We start from the raw sequence: 15,165 nt of genomic DNA on the forward strand, positions 1-15,165 counted from the left end.
TTAGTTGTGGCACGCGAACTCCTTGTTACGTACAGTGTGCACGTGGGATCTAGCTCCCAGACCAGGGATGGAAATTGGGAAGCTCTCTTTTACTTTTTAAAGGGTACTTAATAACTCTTTGGTATCATTAGAACATTTAAAGTTACAGTGTGGCTCTCATCATACTTATGTTGGACAGTGCAGGCTCTGTTAGGTCTTAAAACCCTTGCATCTTGCAAGGGGACAGAGATGACAGTTGCCCTCCTTCAGCAAGTGAAAACAGCAAGTAAACTTCAGCATAAAACAAGCATTGGGACCACACAAGCTGTGAGGGTGAGGGGACTGGGGGATGGGCACACTTTTTCCAAATTGGAGGGGAGAGATGAGAGCACTCTTGACGGAGAGACTGCCTGAGCAAAGGCCTGGAGGTGGGATTGGAGGAACTTCTGCACACTTGCCTGGGTAGAAGAGCTCCCTCCAATCCTACTCCCATGGGCTGACCTGGCAAATCGCGCAACTTTGAGAAGCAGGCTCACAGTGCTCCAACCTTCCACCCGATGTTCGTCTTCAGGTACAGGTAGACTCTTCCTTGTGGATGTCTGTGAATTTGCTGTTGTCTTGTCAGGTCCATCCTGACATGTAGGGGTTACTGCTCGACTTACGTTTTCTTTGTCAGTTCCTTCTGACTGGGATCTCGCGGGGCTGGAACAGATTGGTGTCAACATCTGTGGGTAACAGACATGGAGAGGAGCCTTGGCTTCTTACAGAGACAGACTGGAGTCTGGGAAAATGCAGCTAATTCTAGATTTTTCAGCGTCTGGTTGAGAAGTCTCTGTTAATTTTGCCCAGTTTTCAGTTACATTTATTGAGCGCTGATGGTATTCCAGGCACTCTGCTAAGAGTTTTGCTTGCATTATTTAATAACCCCAGGAGTTGATGTGTTGGCTCCATTTCCCGGATGAGAAAACACGCTTGCTGAGGTTATTTGTTCAAGGTCATCGAGCCAGGATAGCCAGAATTCACACCGAAAGCCTGAGCCTTTCGCTTCTCTACACTCTTCCATTCTGGATGGTTCTACCAAGAAGAGATCAAAGAAGCCTAGGAAAAAAATTTAGAAAACAGATTGGGTGTTTGAAGTGAAGGCCTTGTCAGCAAAACTGTGGAATGCATTGGCTAAAATGCTCCCTGCAGAAATGCCTGCCCTGAGTTGTTCAGCCCTCATCTTTTATCACATATTGATAAAGAGCCATCTGAAGACCTTGTCTGCTTCCTCTCCTTGTCACCAAAGCCACTGACCACCCTCCTCCACCAAGGTTGCTGAATCCCCTTCACTCCCCATAAACTGCTTCCTAGGGAACTCTTAAGGGTCTTCTGATTGACTGGAGAGAATCACCAGCTTCATCCTAAGACACGGATGTCTCAGCTCAGAGTGAAGTGGACTGGATATTTAGATGCAGAACTTATTTAGTTATGTGTGTCAAGACCTGGTGAAAACAGAAATATCTCATAAGAAAGGAGAACCTTAGTACATTATCAGCTGCCGAGTGAGCTGAGTTGATCGCATTAGCTCCAGTCTCACCTAGCAGGGAGGAGGTCCCCTTCGGAGTGAGACGCTGGCTGATAAGTTTTGATGGATGCCTTTGGATGGAGGAAAGCATGAGGAACCAGAAACCTTGGGCATGGGGTAAGTAAGATTACCTAAACTGCCTCTAGTGAATCTGTTGCTCAGATTGTGTGGACAAAGGCAAGGCCCAGGCTGGGAACAGCATGGGGTCTTTGAGGTATAGTACAGACTTCGGCGTTAAACCCAGGTACAAGTCCAGCTTTGTCTAGTGCTTATCAGCTGACCTCCAGCACATGTCTTCACTTAACCACTAAGGAGGGGAATGAGACTTCAGACAGCTACTGATCCCAACAATGGGCCAGGGCCAGGCAATACTGTCTTTCCCCCAAGGTGGTTTTGAGCATTTCCAGTGCGGCAATCTGTCTGAAGAAAGCACTTCACCTTGTATACAAATGACCTGTTACAGAATGTCACCACAAATCTGCTGACTTCTCCTAGGGCTGGAAGCCCTTGATATGTATTCATCCTGCCCAACCCCTCTTCCCAGCTGGGTCCTTAAAAGAATTAGAGGGGGCTTCCCTGGTGGCACGGTGGTTGGGGGTCCACCTGCTGATGCAAGGGACGCGGGTTCGTGCCCCGGTCCGGGAGGATCCCACATGCCGCGGAGCAGCTGGGCCCGTGAGCCATGGCCGCTGGGCCTGCGCGTCTGGAGCCTGTGCTCTGCAGCGGGGGAGGCCACAGCAGTGAGAGGCCCGTGTACTGCAAAAAAAGAAAAAAAAAGAATTAGAGGAAGATGTGACTGTGGATAACCTGAGATGACAGCATGAGAAAGACTCTGCCTGATGTTGCTGGTTTTGAAGTTGGAGGAATAGGCCTCAGACAATGAATTTGGGAAGCTTCTAGAAGTTGGAAAAGGCAAAGAAATGGGTTCTTCCCTAGAGCCTCCAGAAAGGAATGCATCCTGCCAATGCTTTGATTTTAGCTCAGTGAGACCTGTGAGGGACTCTAAACTACAGATAATAATGTATGTTTTTTTTGAAGTTTGTTTATTTATTTTTGGCTGCGTTGGGTCTTCGTTGCTGCACGCAGGCTTTCTCTGCGGGCCTCTCCCGTTGCGGAGCATGGGCTCTAGGTGCAAGGGATTCAGTAGGTGTGGCACACGGGCTTAGTTGCTCTGCAGCCTGTGGGATCCTTCCCGACCAGGACTCAAACCCGTGTCCCCTGCATTGGCAGGCAGATTCTTAACCACTGCGCCACCAGGGAAGTGCCAACAATGTGTGGTTTTTTCAAAGACAAAGTTTTGGTAATTTGTTACAGCAGCATTAGGAAACTAATATACACAGCAAATTGTTGTTCATTTCTATCAGTACCATTAAGCTGTCTGTGATAGTTGATTTATACTTTTCTCTCCTATTAGTCTATGAGCTCCTCAAGGTTAAATTATAAATTTTTCTTATTTACCATTGGTTGGCAGGCGCTAAGAAGGCTGGCACACAGTAGGCACTCAATAAATGCTATGAATGATATTATAATTCATATGAGTTTAGTTAAGATGAAATGTAAGTTGTCCATTTCCTTCACAGTGTCCCCAGCGCCTAACACAGAGGCTGGCACACAGCAGGAGCTCAATAAAGCCCTTATTGTACCTTACTGAACCTGTAGGTGGATGAAATACCCCTCCCCGCCAACCCCTCCCCCGTGAACCAGACGGCCGTCCCTGCCCATTCTGTCCAGGTTCCTACCTCTGCACGTCCCCTCACTCTGGGACCGGGTGACCCTCTCCTGGCGGGTCTCCCGCCTAGCTTCCTTTAGCGGAGGCTGTGAGCACAGAGCGCGGCGTCCCGGGACGCCTTGCAGTTCGCGGGACGCAGTGCCCTCTTTGAGCGGCAGGGGGAGAGCGTGGCCCGGGAACTCCCGCCAGAGGGTTGGGACGGGGCGGGGCTTCAGGGGCGGGTCGGCTCAATGCGCAGGCGCGGGGCCAGACGCCTCGCGCGGCCACGGGCAGGCGAGCGCAGAGCAGCCTCGGCCGCGGCTTCGGAAGCAGCGAGTTCGAGCCCCGCTCCCGCTCCCGCTCCGCTTCGGTTTTTCGCTTCCCCGGCCCTTGGGCCTTCCTACGCCCGTCCCCGGCAGCTCGCTGTGCATATTGCTCTCTCCGCCGCCAGGATGCCGGTGACTGAGAAGGACCTGGCGGAGGACGCGCCGTGGAAGAAGATCCAGCAGAACACGTTCACGCGTTGGTGCAACGAGCACCTCAAGTGCGTGAACAAACGCATAGGGAACCTGCAGACCGACCTGAGCGACGGGCTGCGGCTCATCGCGCTTCTGGAGGTGCTCAGCCAAAAGCACATGTACCGCAAGTACCACCAGCGGCCCACCTTCCGCCAGATGCAGCTCGAGAACGTGTCCGTGGCGCTCGAGTTCCTGGACCGTGAGAACATCAAGCTCGTGTCCATCGGTGAGTGCCCTGGCTGGGCCAGGCGCCGGCGATTTACATCTCCCGCCCCCCCGCGTGCGACCCCGCGGGGGCTGAAGCTCCCTGTCGCGCGACCCCACGGCGCCCAGCAGCCGCGGGCTGAGTGTGGGCTCCGAGGCCGGGGGACGTCGTCCCCGAGGGATGAGGACAAAGGGACCCTAGGCCCCCTCCTGGGAGCCATCCCCTGGGGTGCTGCTGTCGTGTGAGAGTTCCGCGCCGTGCGCCCCGGCAGTGCGTCTCTGGGGGGCGGTGGGTTGAAGGTTCGGGCTGGGGCCGCACGGGGAGAGGTGGGGCTGTGGCACTTCTCTGCACCTGGGGTGCCTCTGCGGGAGCTGGGGGACTGGAGACCTCTGGTCCGCCGTCCCTGGGGCTGGGGCCCTAGTCAAACGCTCCCCGGAGTGCTCGCCCAGCTGCGCCCAGGCCGCTGCGCTCGGCGGCCGCGGAATGGGCGTTGGCTCGGAGGCCAGGTAGGGAGGCCTGGGGAGGGACTGTTCTCTGAACTTGGGGCCCTCCCGCCAGGTGGAGATGGGGACCTCGCCGTCGCCGAAAGGGGTGGGGGCCCCGAGGTGGGAAGGGGAGCCTCGGGGGGGTGTGTCTTCCTCGCTCCCTCTGCTCCCAGCTCAGCTCTGGCTCTGCGCCGCGGCTGCTCAGCCGCTGAAGGTATAATTTAGAGATGGTGGTGGTCACAGTAACTGCCGCCTTGTAGGAGTCCCAGCTAGTGCGCAGCCTTCTAACAGGCTTCCAACAGCCTTATTTCGGTCCTTACACATGCTGCGAGCTGGGGCGTCATTAGACCCATTTTACAGACAAGGAGGTCCAGAGGGTTAATGGGCTTGCCCAAGCTAGCGAGGGTCTAGCGGAGAATTGAAGGAAGTGGGTGACAATTAAAGGAGACTTTGCCTTCCTCTCCCCGCCCTCCCCACACCAAGATCTTCCTGAGAGGAGGGAGGGAGTTGGTGTCGGGTTCCTCTCCCCCTGGAACTGGGGAGGAAGAATGAGAGTGAGGTCCCACTATGACCTGGGCTGGTTGAGGGCTTCGGGAAAGGTCACAAGGCTGCTGAGGGTGGAGGCCGTGATGGGAGGGGCAGGGGGTGTGTAGTGTGCGAGTGTGTAGAGTGTGTGTGCAGAGCATGTAAGTGTGCAGAGAATGTGTGTGCACCTATGTTGTGTGTGTGTGTTCTGCTAGGTGAGCCTCTTGCCAGGGAGGAGCAAGGGCTGGGTCTCAGGTCTGTTGCTGAGGAAACCAGGCCTTAGAGTGACCCCCTGACAGGAAGAAAGGGCCATGGGTGTGGCTGCTGGGACTTTCTCCTGCCTAGGACGGGTTCCCTTTAGGCTGAGCCTCCTCCATCCTCTCCCCCCCGTCCTCCCCCACACCTGTCCTGGCAGGTAGGGCTGCTTCCTGGGTCCAGGCAGCTGCCACGGCCCAGTCAGCCTCCCCATCGAGGGCAGCTTCTCTGCAGAGGGAAGCCGGGTGGCACGCTGTCTGTCTTATTTTGTGGGCCCATCTCGTGTAACGAGGGAAGGAGAACCTCAGATTTCTGTTGGAATTCTTTTCCTTTGCAGAAACCAGCTTTCCCTCGGAGGAATCTCAAGGGCTGGCTGGGCTCAACTCGGATCTCTTCTTTGCTTTAAAACTGTATATTTATTTAATTAACTGAACAAAGAAACTTAAAGTAAAGCAGGAGTATCCAAACATGACATGAAATCTCTTTAAAAAGCAAAACAAAACAAACAAAACCCAAACCACAGCACCAGAAAACCCTGGACTGCCTAACTTGGCAACTGTTTATGGAGGCTGCAGCTGCCTCCAGCATGGCTTCCCATCAGTGCCCCGAAATTGGGGGTCTCATTCTAGACTTTTTCTGGTCCCTTACTTTTCCTCCTTGATCCTCATGATTTTCATTCCTGAACCCAACCAGGCCCTAGCGTCTTCCATCGTCCTGACAAGCCAGGGTTAGCCTCCCCTTCCCTGGTTGTGGCCTGTGGACTTTTGGCAGCTTCTTGCTATGGACCTCTTCCCACCATAATTTACATCATTTTATTTTATTTTTTCCTTTGAGATAATTTCTTGGATCATATTCTCCAGGGTGGCATTCATGGGTCAAAGGTTGTGACCACATTTATGACTCCCGTCATTGGCTGCCTAAGTGTTCTCCAGAAGGGCCTTACAACAAACAGGTTTTCCAGCCTCTGGAGGCTGGAGGGAAACTTGCCAAGTGCCAGGACTCCTGAGCAGGTAATGCCTGAGGCCTCTTCCCTCTGCTCCTGAGGCTATGCTGGGTAAAGGCCCTTCAGAAAAAATTCACATCCAGCGTGGACTTCAGTTCAAGCTTTCACTGCCTATGCTGTGTTACATTGTGCTGACAGTGACACGTGCTCCAATTTGGGGGCACCCACTCGGTGTTAAGTGTGTTCTGTTCATCACCCACCCCATTGATCACCACCTTGAATCCTTGAGTTCTGGTTTCCTTGTCTACATGATGATCTGCTTTTAGCAAGTCCCTGGGAGGGTCAAGGGCTTGCCCCAGTCCTGGCCAAGTGCTTAGAAAATGTTTGTTGTTATTACTGTGCTGGTTGTTACTGTTAGTATGTCCATTTAAAGTTGGGGAAACGGGAGGGAAGTCACTTGTGGAGGTCACCCAGCTGGTAAACCAGGTCTGCCGAGTTGTTGAAATTGAGCCTTAACTGACCTACCTTTCAGTGTCAGAAATGAGTAAAATACAACCAGTTTCCCGCCTCAGAAAGCTCATGTTAACACCAAGTTTTGCAAGTCTGGGGTGTTGGGGTTGTGGCTGGACATCCACACGTTGAGCGTCTGGCCTCGAACAAAGCAAGGCCTTAGGTGAGGGATGAGGTTGGTCCTCTGAACTGTGATGAGGGCCCGTGAGATGAGTGTCGTGTCGGGAGGTGCGCAGACTCAGGTTGCATATTGCATCTTGTGTTGAGGTGAATTTGCTGGGGGAATGGCCGCCTTGTCTTCACTGGTTTTTTTGGTCTGTTTTTTTTGAGATTTCCTGCTACTCACAGGATAGCATTTCACTTCCATAATCTGGGAAGATATCTTTGAACTAATACAGGGTTTTGTATACTCTGGATAACTCCCAACAGTATTTCATTGTGGGAATCATTAGAGTTGGGTTATAGGCGCCAGCTGTGTGACATGAGGTAGTCAAAGGTTGCCAGAGCACCGTGGCTTTTCTGCCTACAACTCCCCGAAAGACAGCCCTGGCTGTTCACGTTTGTGATTCCTTGTAAGGTGGGCCCATCCTAGGCTCCATCCCCAAGTTAAAGTTCCTTCTTATATCCTGGGCAGTTCATAGTGAGGCCTCAGCATATTTTAATTCTAGTTGTCTGCCAGGAGCTGGCAGGTTTATTTACTTGTTTTTCCAAAAGCCTTTCTGCAGCACAGCCAACTTGGAGAAGAAGGGGTCTCCCAGCCCAAGAATGACAATCAAGGCAGGCTAGAAGTTTGGGTGGTGTGTTTTGGCTTGATCCTTTACGAAAAGGAATTCTTTCCTTTTTAAAGGATGTGGTCCGACCCTGATGTTTGCTTAAGGTACCTGTGCCAGGCCAGCACCGCAGAGCGGGCGGGGTGTATGTTCCCAAGACCTCGGGTCACTGGGTGGAGTTTCCAGGGTGGTGGGTCACCCAACCACTCACCCTGTTTTCCTTCCTTTTGTCCCACCCCGACCAAAATAATGCACAAATAATCCTAAATTCTGCTCTTTCCTGTAACTACTTAGCAAATGCCAGTGTGTCTTTCAGGCAATGTAGTTCATATCCAGAGAATGCTTAAAAAGTAGCAAAGTAGCATGCTTTGTCAGAATTAACAAGTTCTGGGCCACTTGGAACAAAGTAACACATTGGTGTGAGCTAATTAAGAGCTCTGATTCTTGGTTCAAATCCTACTTGCCTCGAAGTAGCTATTAAGATATTTCTGTGCACTGGTCTCCTTATAACTTAAATGGGGATAATAACTACCTCCTTTAAAAGTTGTCATGAAAACTAAACAAGCTCATATTTTTTAAAGTGCTCTGAACAGTTCGTGGCACATAGCTGGTGCTGTGTGTTTGTTAAATAAGTAAGGTGCTGTCCAGTAGTAGTCTCAAAAGTCACGCTGGAGGGTTTGCACGCTGAAAGGACATTTAAAATCAGCACCACACGGGGGAGACCAGCTTGGTTGGCTAATGTTGATTCCTGTCGCTGTAATAGGGTTATGGACTGCCCAGAGGCTGTCCCCTCTTTGGAAGGGGGCGACCCCTGGTTATGTTGTGGCTGCCTCCAGGGCCCATTCACACCAGCTTTGTTTCTGAGAGGTGGATGGGAGCTCGGAGCGGCTGGTCATTCCAGCCTCCCACCCGTTCAGGAATCTCTGGGCCAAATCATTTCCAGATGGCAGTTGGGCCTCTGCAGGCTCCCCCAGCACCGGTGGGGCCAGCATGCCAGTCATCAGCCGCCTTCATTCTTGGAGAGTCTGTGGTGAAGGAGAGCTTTGATTTGGAGCCAAGTTACGTCTCCTGGGCACTCCCCCTTCACCCTCCACCCGGGGAGGAGGGTCCTCGTTCTGTGCTGTGAGGCCGTGTCATGGTTAGTTAAGGATGGCTGCCTTGCTCCTTGGGCAGCGGATGCTCAGGTTCAGAACCTTTGGGCCCTGCTTGTAGTGGCTGCGTGGCCAGGGTACCTCGTCATCCTGCTTTCTCTATAAGCAGCCTTCGGGTCAGCACGTACCCGAAGCTAGTATAGTCTGAAGCTAGACTGCCAGGATTCTAATCCCCACTCTGCCCCCTAACAGCTGTGCAACTCTGATCCAGTGCATTAACCTTTCTGACCCTCAGTTTCCCCATCTGTAAAATGGAGGAGAATAATAGTTCCTATCTTAGCATTGCTGAGAGCATTATATTTGATTTGCCTAAGTTACAGCATAATGCTGGTGTTGTCATTATTAGTATAATGGACTCTGTCTTCCATCTATCCTCTGGCCAGTCCTGCCACTGTCATATGGTGTGTTAGCTATTCCCTTCCCCCAGCTTGGAACCTCTAATGAAGGTGCCCCCCAAGATCCTTTTTTTCTTTCTTTCCTCATTCAACAAGAATATGAAAGATAAACTCTGAGCCAGGCTCAGTGCTAGGGCCACAGGAATAATGCGAGTCATGTCCCCGGCTTGCCTTACACACTGCTGAACACAGAGGAGAGACAAGTCATCAGGGAGTGTCCTTCGCAAACCTTCAGGCACACATGAATCATCTGGGAACTTTAAAATGTTGGTCTGTTAAAAATGTCGGTCTGATTCACTAGATTAGGGGGGGTGAAGCCTGGATTCTGCTCTTCCAGGGGGCTCCTAGTTGCTGTTTGTGGACCACCCTGTGAGTAGCAAGGATTGAGATGACAAGCCCTCTGGGGAGGAAGAGCACCTTCCCTCAGGCTGAACTGGGCTGTCTGGAGGGCTTCCTGGAGGAAGGGGCTGTTAAGCTGAGACTTAAAGCTTTACTAGAATAAGGCAGGTGAGCAGACAGTCAGGTGAGCACAGGAGTAGAAGAGTGTGTCAGGTGGAGGTTGGAGGGGTGGTGGAGAGGTAGGCAGGGGCTGACTCACAAAGGGCCTTTTGAGGCTGGAGGCTGCCAATCAAGCATCTTCCTTGAGGGGGCTTGGGGTAAGGTAGGTGAACCCAGCTGAAATGGATCATCTAATCTGGGGATCTCTTCACTGTTGCTCAAGTCATTCCTGCCAAGAAAAAAAATTGAGCCCTGTCCTCATATATGTACGTTTATAAGCTGTATACATATGCCACCCGTCAGTCTGTATATTAAATGTTACTGCAGTAGAGCTTAGTTTCGTTTTAGATAACAAGTCCAAACAGAAGTTTTTCCTGTGCTCCGATGGATTATCTTGTGCACCCTTGGGGTACATATACACTATTTGGAGGCCCTATGAGGGCCTGCATGTCTACATTTTCTTTTTCTTTTTTTCCACATTGTTATTATTCTGCATTTAGGTTTCATCTTTAATTGTCCTCTGTTAAAGAGGTAGATCTAAAATTATAACCCCTTCCCCCAACAAGTTGAACCAAATGAATAAATCCAATGGAATGAGCCATTTCCATCTAAATGCATGCTATTTCCTGCTCTTAAAAAAGATTAAAACTGCCTTTCATGGTGTTCTACTAGAAGCCATTTTACATTACTGTTGTAAATCTAGTTCTTCTTTAAACATGTTCGATAATCACCAGATTGACTCAGGTTATTGGATGGTAAACAGCAGTACTTTCTTCTTTTTGGGCTTGAAAAGTGGCCTGGAATTTATAAGGTGCCTAGCTACTTTTCTTGGGAAATTGAGTCCATGTTGTAGGAAGCGAGTTTATTTTGACGGTGTTGACTTCCTCCTTTCCCCCATCATCAAAACCTGGCACAGGTGGACAGCTTGGCAAGGAGGACACCTGTGCTCCTCTGCATATTCCTTGGCTATCCTTGGTACCAAGAATGCACACGATGATGCCATTTGTGTACCAAATGGCAGTGTGTGCACACGCATCCTCTAACATATTCAGTAGTATCTAGCGTTTCCCCATGCCTACTGTGTGCTAAGCATTGTCCTGAGCGCCATACCTTTATTACTTCCAATCCTTATTATGAACCCTGCAAAATGAGTGGCTTTATATCTATTTCCATTTTATTGTTTTTGTTTTTTTTTTTCTGCGATATGCGGGCCTCTCACTGTTGTGGCCTCTCCCGTTGCGGAGCACAGGCTCCGGACGCGCAGGCTCAGCGGCCATGGCTCACGGGCCCAGCCGCTCCGCGGCATGTGGGATCTTCCCGGACCGGGGCATGAACCCGTGTCCCCTGCATCGGCAGGCGGACTCTCAACCACTGCGCCACCAGGGAAGCCCTCTATTTCCATTTTATAGGTGAGAAAACTGAGGCTCAAATATGCCTCACTTCACATGCCAGGTATTATGCTTGCCTGCATTAAACTGTACAGTGCCTTTAAAAAATTTTTTTTTTAATGTTAAAGTTGGGTTTCACACTTGTAAAGTAAAATAGATATATTGTAGTGAGAGATTTTCTACTGCTTTAGTCCTGTTCCTTTTTATTTTGCTTGAAACTAATCATTTGAACTTGATTAATGTGAAATTGAAATTTCCTTCTACAAAACAAAACTTTTGGGGGCCGATTTGCTTCACTGTTTCCGGTACCATAGAGCTTTAATGGGGGTCTTCTTCCCAGTTCTGGAGACAGCTCTCTTGTTCCTTCCCTGCCTTTGTTTGGTTTCCAGGGGCAGTGATTTCACTGCAGGTCTGGACAGCAGGGACCAGCTGAAGGTCTGCTTTGGGGAGCCAGGCAGGGCTTTCTTTGAGAGGCCTGGAAGGCAGAGGTGAGGAGGTGCCTCCTGGCTGCAGTCCTGTGGGGTTTGCAGTGCCCACCACTTATGGGTGTGGATGGGTGGAGTTTGTTGAGGTCCAGCTATGCTGGGAGATCCTTGGTGACAGTCGACATTGGCACAGCTGTGCTCTTTCAGCAGTGACCCCACCCCACATCGTTTCCTTCTGCTACCTGTAAACATTAAGCGGCAGGAGGGTGTGTTGGGGTGTGCTTGCCGCTGAGCAGAAGCTTTCTTTCCCGGCTGGCACTCGACCTTTATCAGTCTGGCAGCCCTGTTACAAATGGCTGCCTGCTTCCAATCCAAGCCAGCGGCTCCCACTCACGTTCAGGGAGACTTGTGGGCAGGTCCGTTGCTGTGCACCGCGGCACCGAGCTGTGTGCTCCAGGGCTGCACTTGTATCCCCAAGGGCTTCTCCTGCAGCGCAGCTCCTGAGAGAGCAAGCTGGTCTGGCCGGCCGTCTCGGTGCTCAGCCTCCCCAGAAATTGCAGGGCTGGCTTGTTGAAAGGTCTGGGCGTTAACACAACACTCCTGTTCTCCCTCTCTGAAGGCCCTTTATGCTGGCATGAATTCCTTTTCTCATGGAGATCTGAAAGCTCTTTTGACTAAATGGGTCACCTTTCTGGGTATTTTCATAAGGCTGGTCAGCTTTTGCCATGCCAGACAACTTTTCTGGAATTTCCGTTCAGATATACAGGCAACCAAAGAGGTTGGATTATTTGGAACACTGTGGAATTTTGGCTTTCGAGCTACAGGGAAATGGGTGGGGATTGTGGCAGAGACAGTGTAAATTCGCTGCGTCCCATAAATTAAGATTTTGAGATTAGAAGAGGCAGGCAGCAGTCAGCTTTCCTCTGACAAACAGGAGTGGTGTTGCTTTCTGCCTCGTGCTGCTTGTGACCCAGGCAGCGGCAGGCCTCCCACGTAGCCTGGGGGATGAAAGGATTCTCAGTGGCTAACATCAGATTCCTCCAATCTCCCCTGCAACCCCCAAGAAAATAATCAAGTTCTTATCATGCTGGTACTGCACTGCTTGTGTGCACCTCCCTGAAGTGGTTTATCAGATATTCCGGGGAAACAAGAATTATTTGGCATTCTGCAGCCTGCTGGGAGCATGGCTCAGCCTGGTGCTTCTTGCTCAAGAACAAAGCTATTGTTCCCTTGGTGGGGTAAAGCAGGCCAGAGGTGGCGGACCAGGCCCTGCCATCCTAGGGAACCTCAGGTGCTGAGGCCTTGGGGCTCAGACCCTACAAGGCCTTTGTGACTTGGCAGTTCTGTTAATTGAACAGAGTTCTGGGTTCTGTTTATAAGATTCCTTGTCAGAAGAGGCAGAGGCTGGAAGGCGAGGGTATGCTGCTTGTGGGACCGGGAGCCCCTCAGTGCAGCTCCCAAGCCATCCGGGGGCAGAACCCAGAAAGTGTTCTGGGAGAAGGAGCCTTGGTGGATCCTGGCTTGCAAGCACCTGGGCAATGGCTTGTCACATTCCTCATCTCCACTAAAAGAGGCAAGCTGGCACCTGGGGAATGCCTCTCCTGCTGGGGAGTCCTTTACAGGAAATGATCTAGGTGTCACGTTACGCTTCCTGTGGGGCACGCATCTCTCACCATAATTGTCCCTTTTTCTTGGCACTTTTGTTAGACAGGCATGGGGAGTCACACCCGAGGTTGGAGGGCGTGAGACCCTCTCCTGGACACCCACAGCTCCCCCCTCCCCCAGTGCCATTCCATTTCATGGCTTACTAAACTGTATTGATCTCCTGACTTGCCTGTGTTGTTCTCCCACTGGGTCACGACTGCTCCAAGGGCAGGCGCTGTATCTCTTGTTTACCTCTGGGGCTCTGAGCTTGGCTCTTAGTAGGAATATAATAAATTTATCAAATAAATAAACAGCCTCTAGCATAGATGGTTTGAAGAATAAGGCTGGTACTTTGACTTGTTTGCAATATATTTGCTTTCAAAAAATGCAAAATCATAGTCCTTTGCAGCTTATAAAGAAATGGGAATTATGTGAAGCGGACAACTGGGTGTGGGGTCCCAGTAGAACACCTCGTTTTTTGGGACAGTGATGCTGAATTTAAAGAACTCAGCACTTCATAGTCACTCTTGACTTAGAACATCTATGATTTATGTCAGCTGATAGAGAACAAGGCCTTTTCCGGGTTGACATGTGAGGCTCAGAAATATGAATTTATGAAAGGAAGCCACTGAGAGTCACTATGATCATAGTAATAGTTTTGTTAATAATAGTGAATATAGGGCTTCCCTGGTGGCGCAGTGGTTGAGAGCCTGCCTGCCGATGCAGGGGACATGGGTTCGTGCCCTGGTCCGGGAAGATCCCACATGCCATGGAGCGGCTAGGCCCGTGAGCCATGGCCACTGAGCCTGCGCATCCGGAGCCTGTGCTCCGCAACGGGAGAGGCCACAACAGTGAGAGGCCCGCGTACCGCAAAAAAAAAAAAAAAAAAAAAAAAGTGAATATATGTCAAGCACCTATAGTACCAGGCATTGGGATAAACGTTTCTCAGTAATAGCTAAATGAAACCTCATCGCAACCTGGAGCGGTGGTTATTGTGGTAACCCCCACTATACAGACAAGGAAACTGAGGCACACCCAGATCAGCTAGTGAGTATGTGGCAGACTATGACTCAAACCCTCACCTGAGATTTCAGTCCCCAAAGGAAAGCCATCAGCTCAGCATGTCTTCAAAATTAACTTATAACAAGTTATTTAATATTGAACAGTTCCATTTGTAGTTCTTTGTAAAAAAAAAAAAAAAATTGCAAGAACATAGAGAAATATAAAGAAAAAACATCATTTGTGAAAAATCTTAACCAATCTTTTGCTGTTTTTAGGGAGTTTTGCTTTCAGCGGCCTTTTGGTCAGAATGGGGAAGAGGGAGATGCATTTTCTCAGGAAAAAAGAGGCTGTGGACTGGAAACGTTCTGTGAAATCATTTTGGTCACACGGATGGTTGTAATAAGATTCATCCTTGAGTTATTGCTGAGCTGTGGCCAGCATTAAAATTGGAGGTCTTGGTTGAGGTTCATCATGGTTTGCAAATCTCCCTTCATCTAGAAATATGTTTTGGTCAAGCACGGAGTGGGGGTGTGCCAGCCACTTCTGTCTCTTAAAAGCTTTTAGGACCAACTTTTAGTGGGACTGCCAGGGTCTCTTAATAATAGTTATTATCTTTGGATACATTGTGACCTTCTCTCATGATTAGCCCAGCACAGAAATTCTTTTACCTTTTAGTTGCTAGGCTCCATTAGCTGTTCAAATATGTCTCAATTATGCACCATAACAATGCAGTCGGGCAACTTGGTTCACCCTTGTCTGCCTGGGAACTTTTAGATGTCTGAAGATTATCTGCAGCCCTGAGGTCTTCATTGGTTTTTTGGAGGCATCATTTTTTTCAACAGCCCTCAGGACACCAGGCCCAGGGAATCATCCTGTCTTGGTCTCCTTTGAGGCAAAGGAGATAGAATGTAAACCACTTTTAGTACAGATTGAGCCATTTCCTGAGGGTGCTTAAGAGTATGGGTCCATTAGACCCTGCTGGGAGACTTGGGGCAAGATGCTTGACCACTCTGAGGTTCTAAGCCCCAAGCTATATTAGTACCCCACTCTTGGTATTATTGAAGATAAATGATACATTCCCTGTAAAGCATTTGATGCAGCCCTTGGCGGACAGTAAGGGCCCCATAAATGGTGGTCATTGCCTTCCTCCCCCCTCCCTCTCCTCCTAATTCCTGGGCCTCTGGTGGCCCCTTCTGA

The 15,165-nt window shown here is 50.2% G+C and overlaps 1 protein-coding gene across 12 annotated transcripts in view; it reads left to right on the plus strand.

Moving 5' to 3' along the window:
- The first annotated feature begins 3,517 nt into the window (after positions 1-3,517).
- Positions 3,518-15,165, plus strand: part of FLNB (filamin B) — a 138,839-nt gene continuing 127,191 nt past the window's right edge. For 7 of the 12 annotated variants that reach the window (XM_089918110.1, XM_089918111.1, XM_089918112.1 and 4 more), the window contains exon 1: positions 3,520-3,998. In XM_089918110.1, the coding sequence (XP_089774236.1) occupies positions 3,707-3,998 (292 nt within the window). In that variant the 5' untranslated portion in view covers positions 3,520-3,706. Of the gene's footprint in view, positions 3,999-15,165 lie in introns of all 12 variants that reach the window. The other 5 variants (XM_022572753.3, XM_089918114.1, XM_022572754.3 and 2 more) reach the window with 3 other exon arrangements.

Source organism: Delphinapterus leucas, chromosome 10 (assembly GCF_059928025.1).
Source record: "Delphinapterus leucas isolate spDelLeu-1000000601 "Yukka" chromosome 10, BTC_Dleu_Yukka2, whole genome shotgun sequence".
NCBI classification, from domain to species: Eukaryota; Metazoa; Chordata; class Mammalia; order Artiodactyla; family Monodontidae; genus Delphinapterus; species Delphinapterus leucas.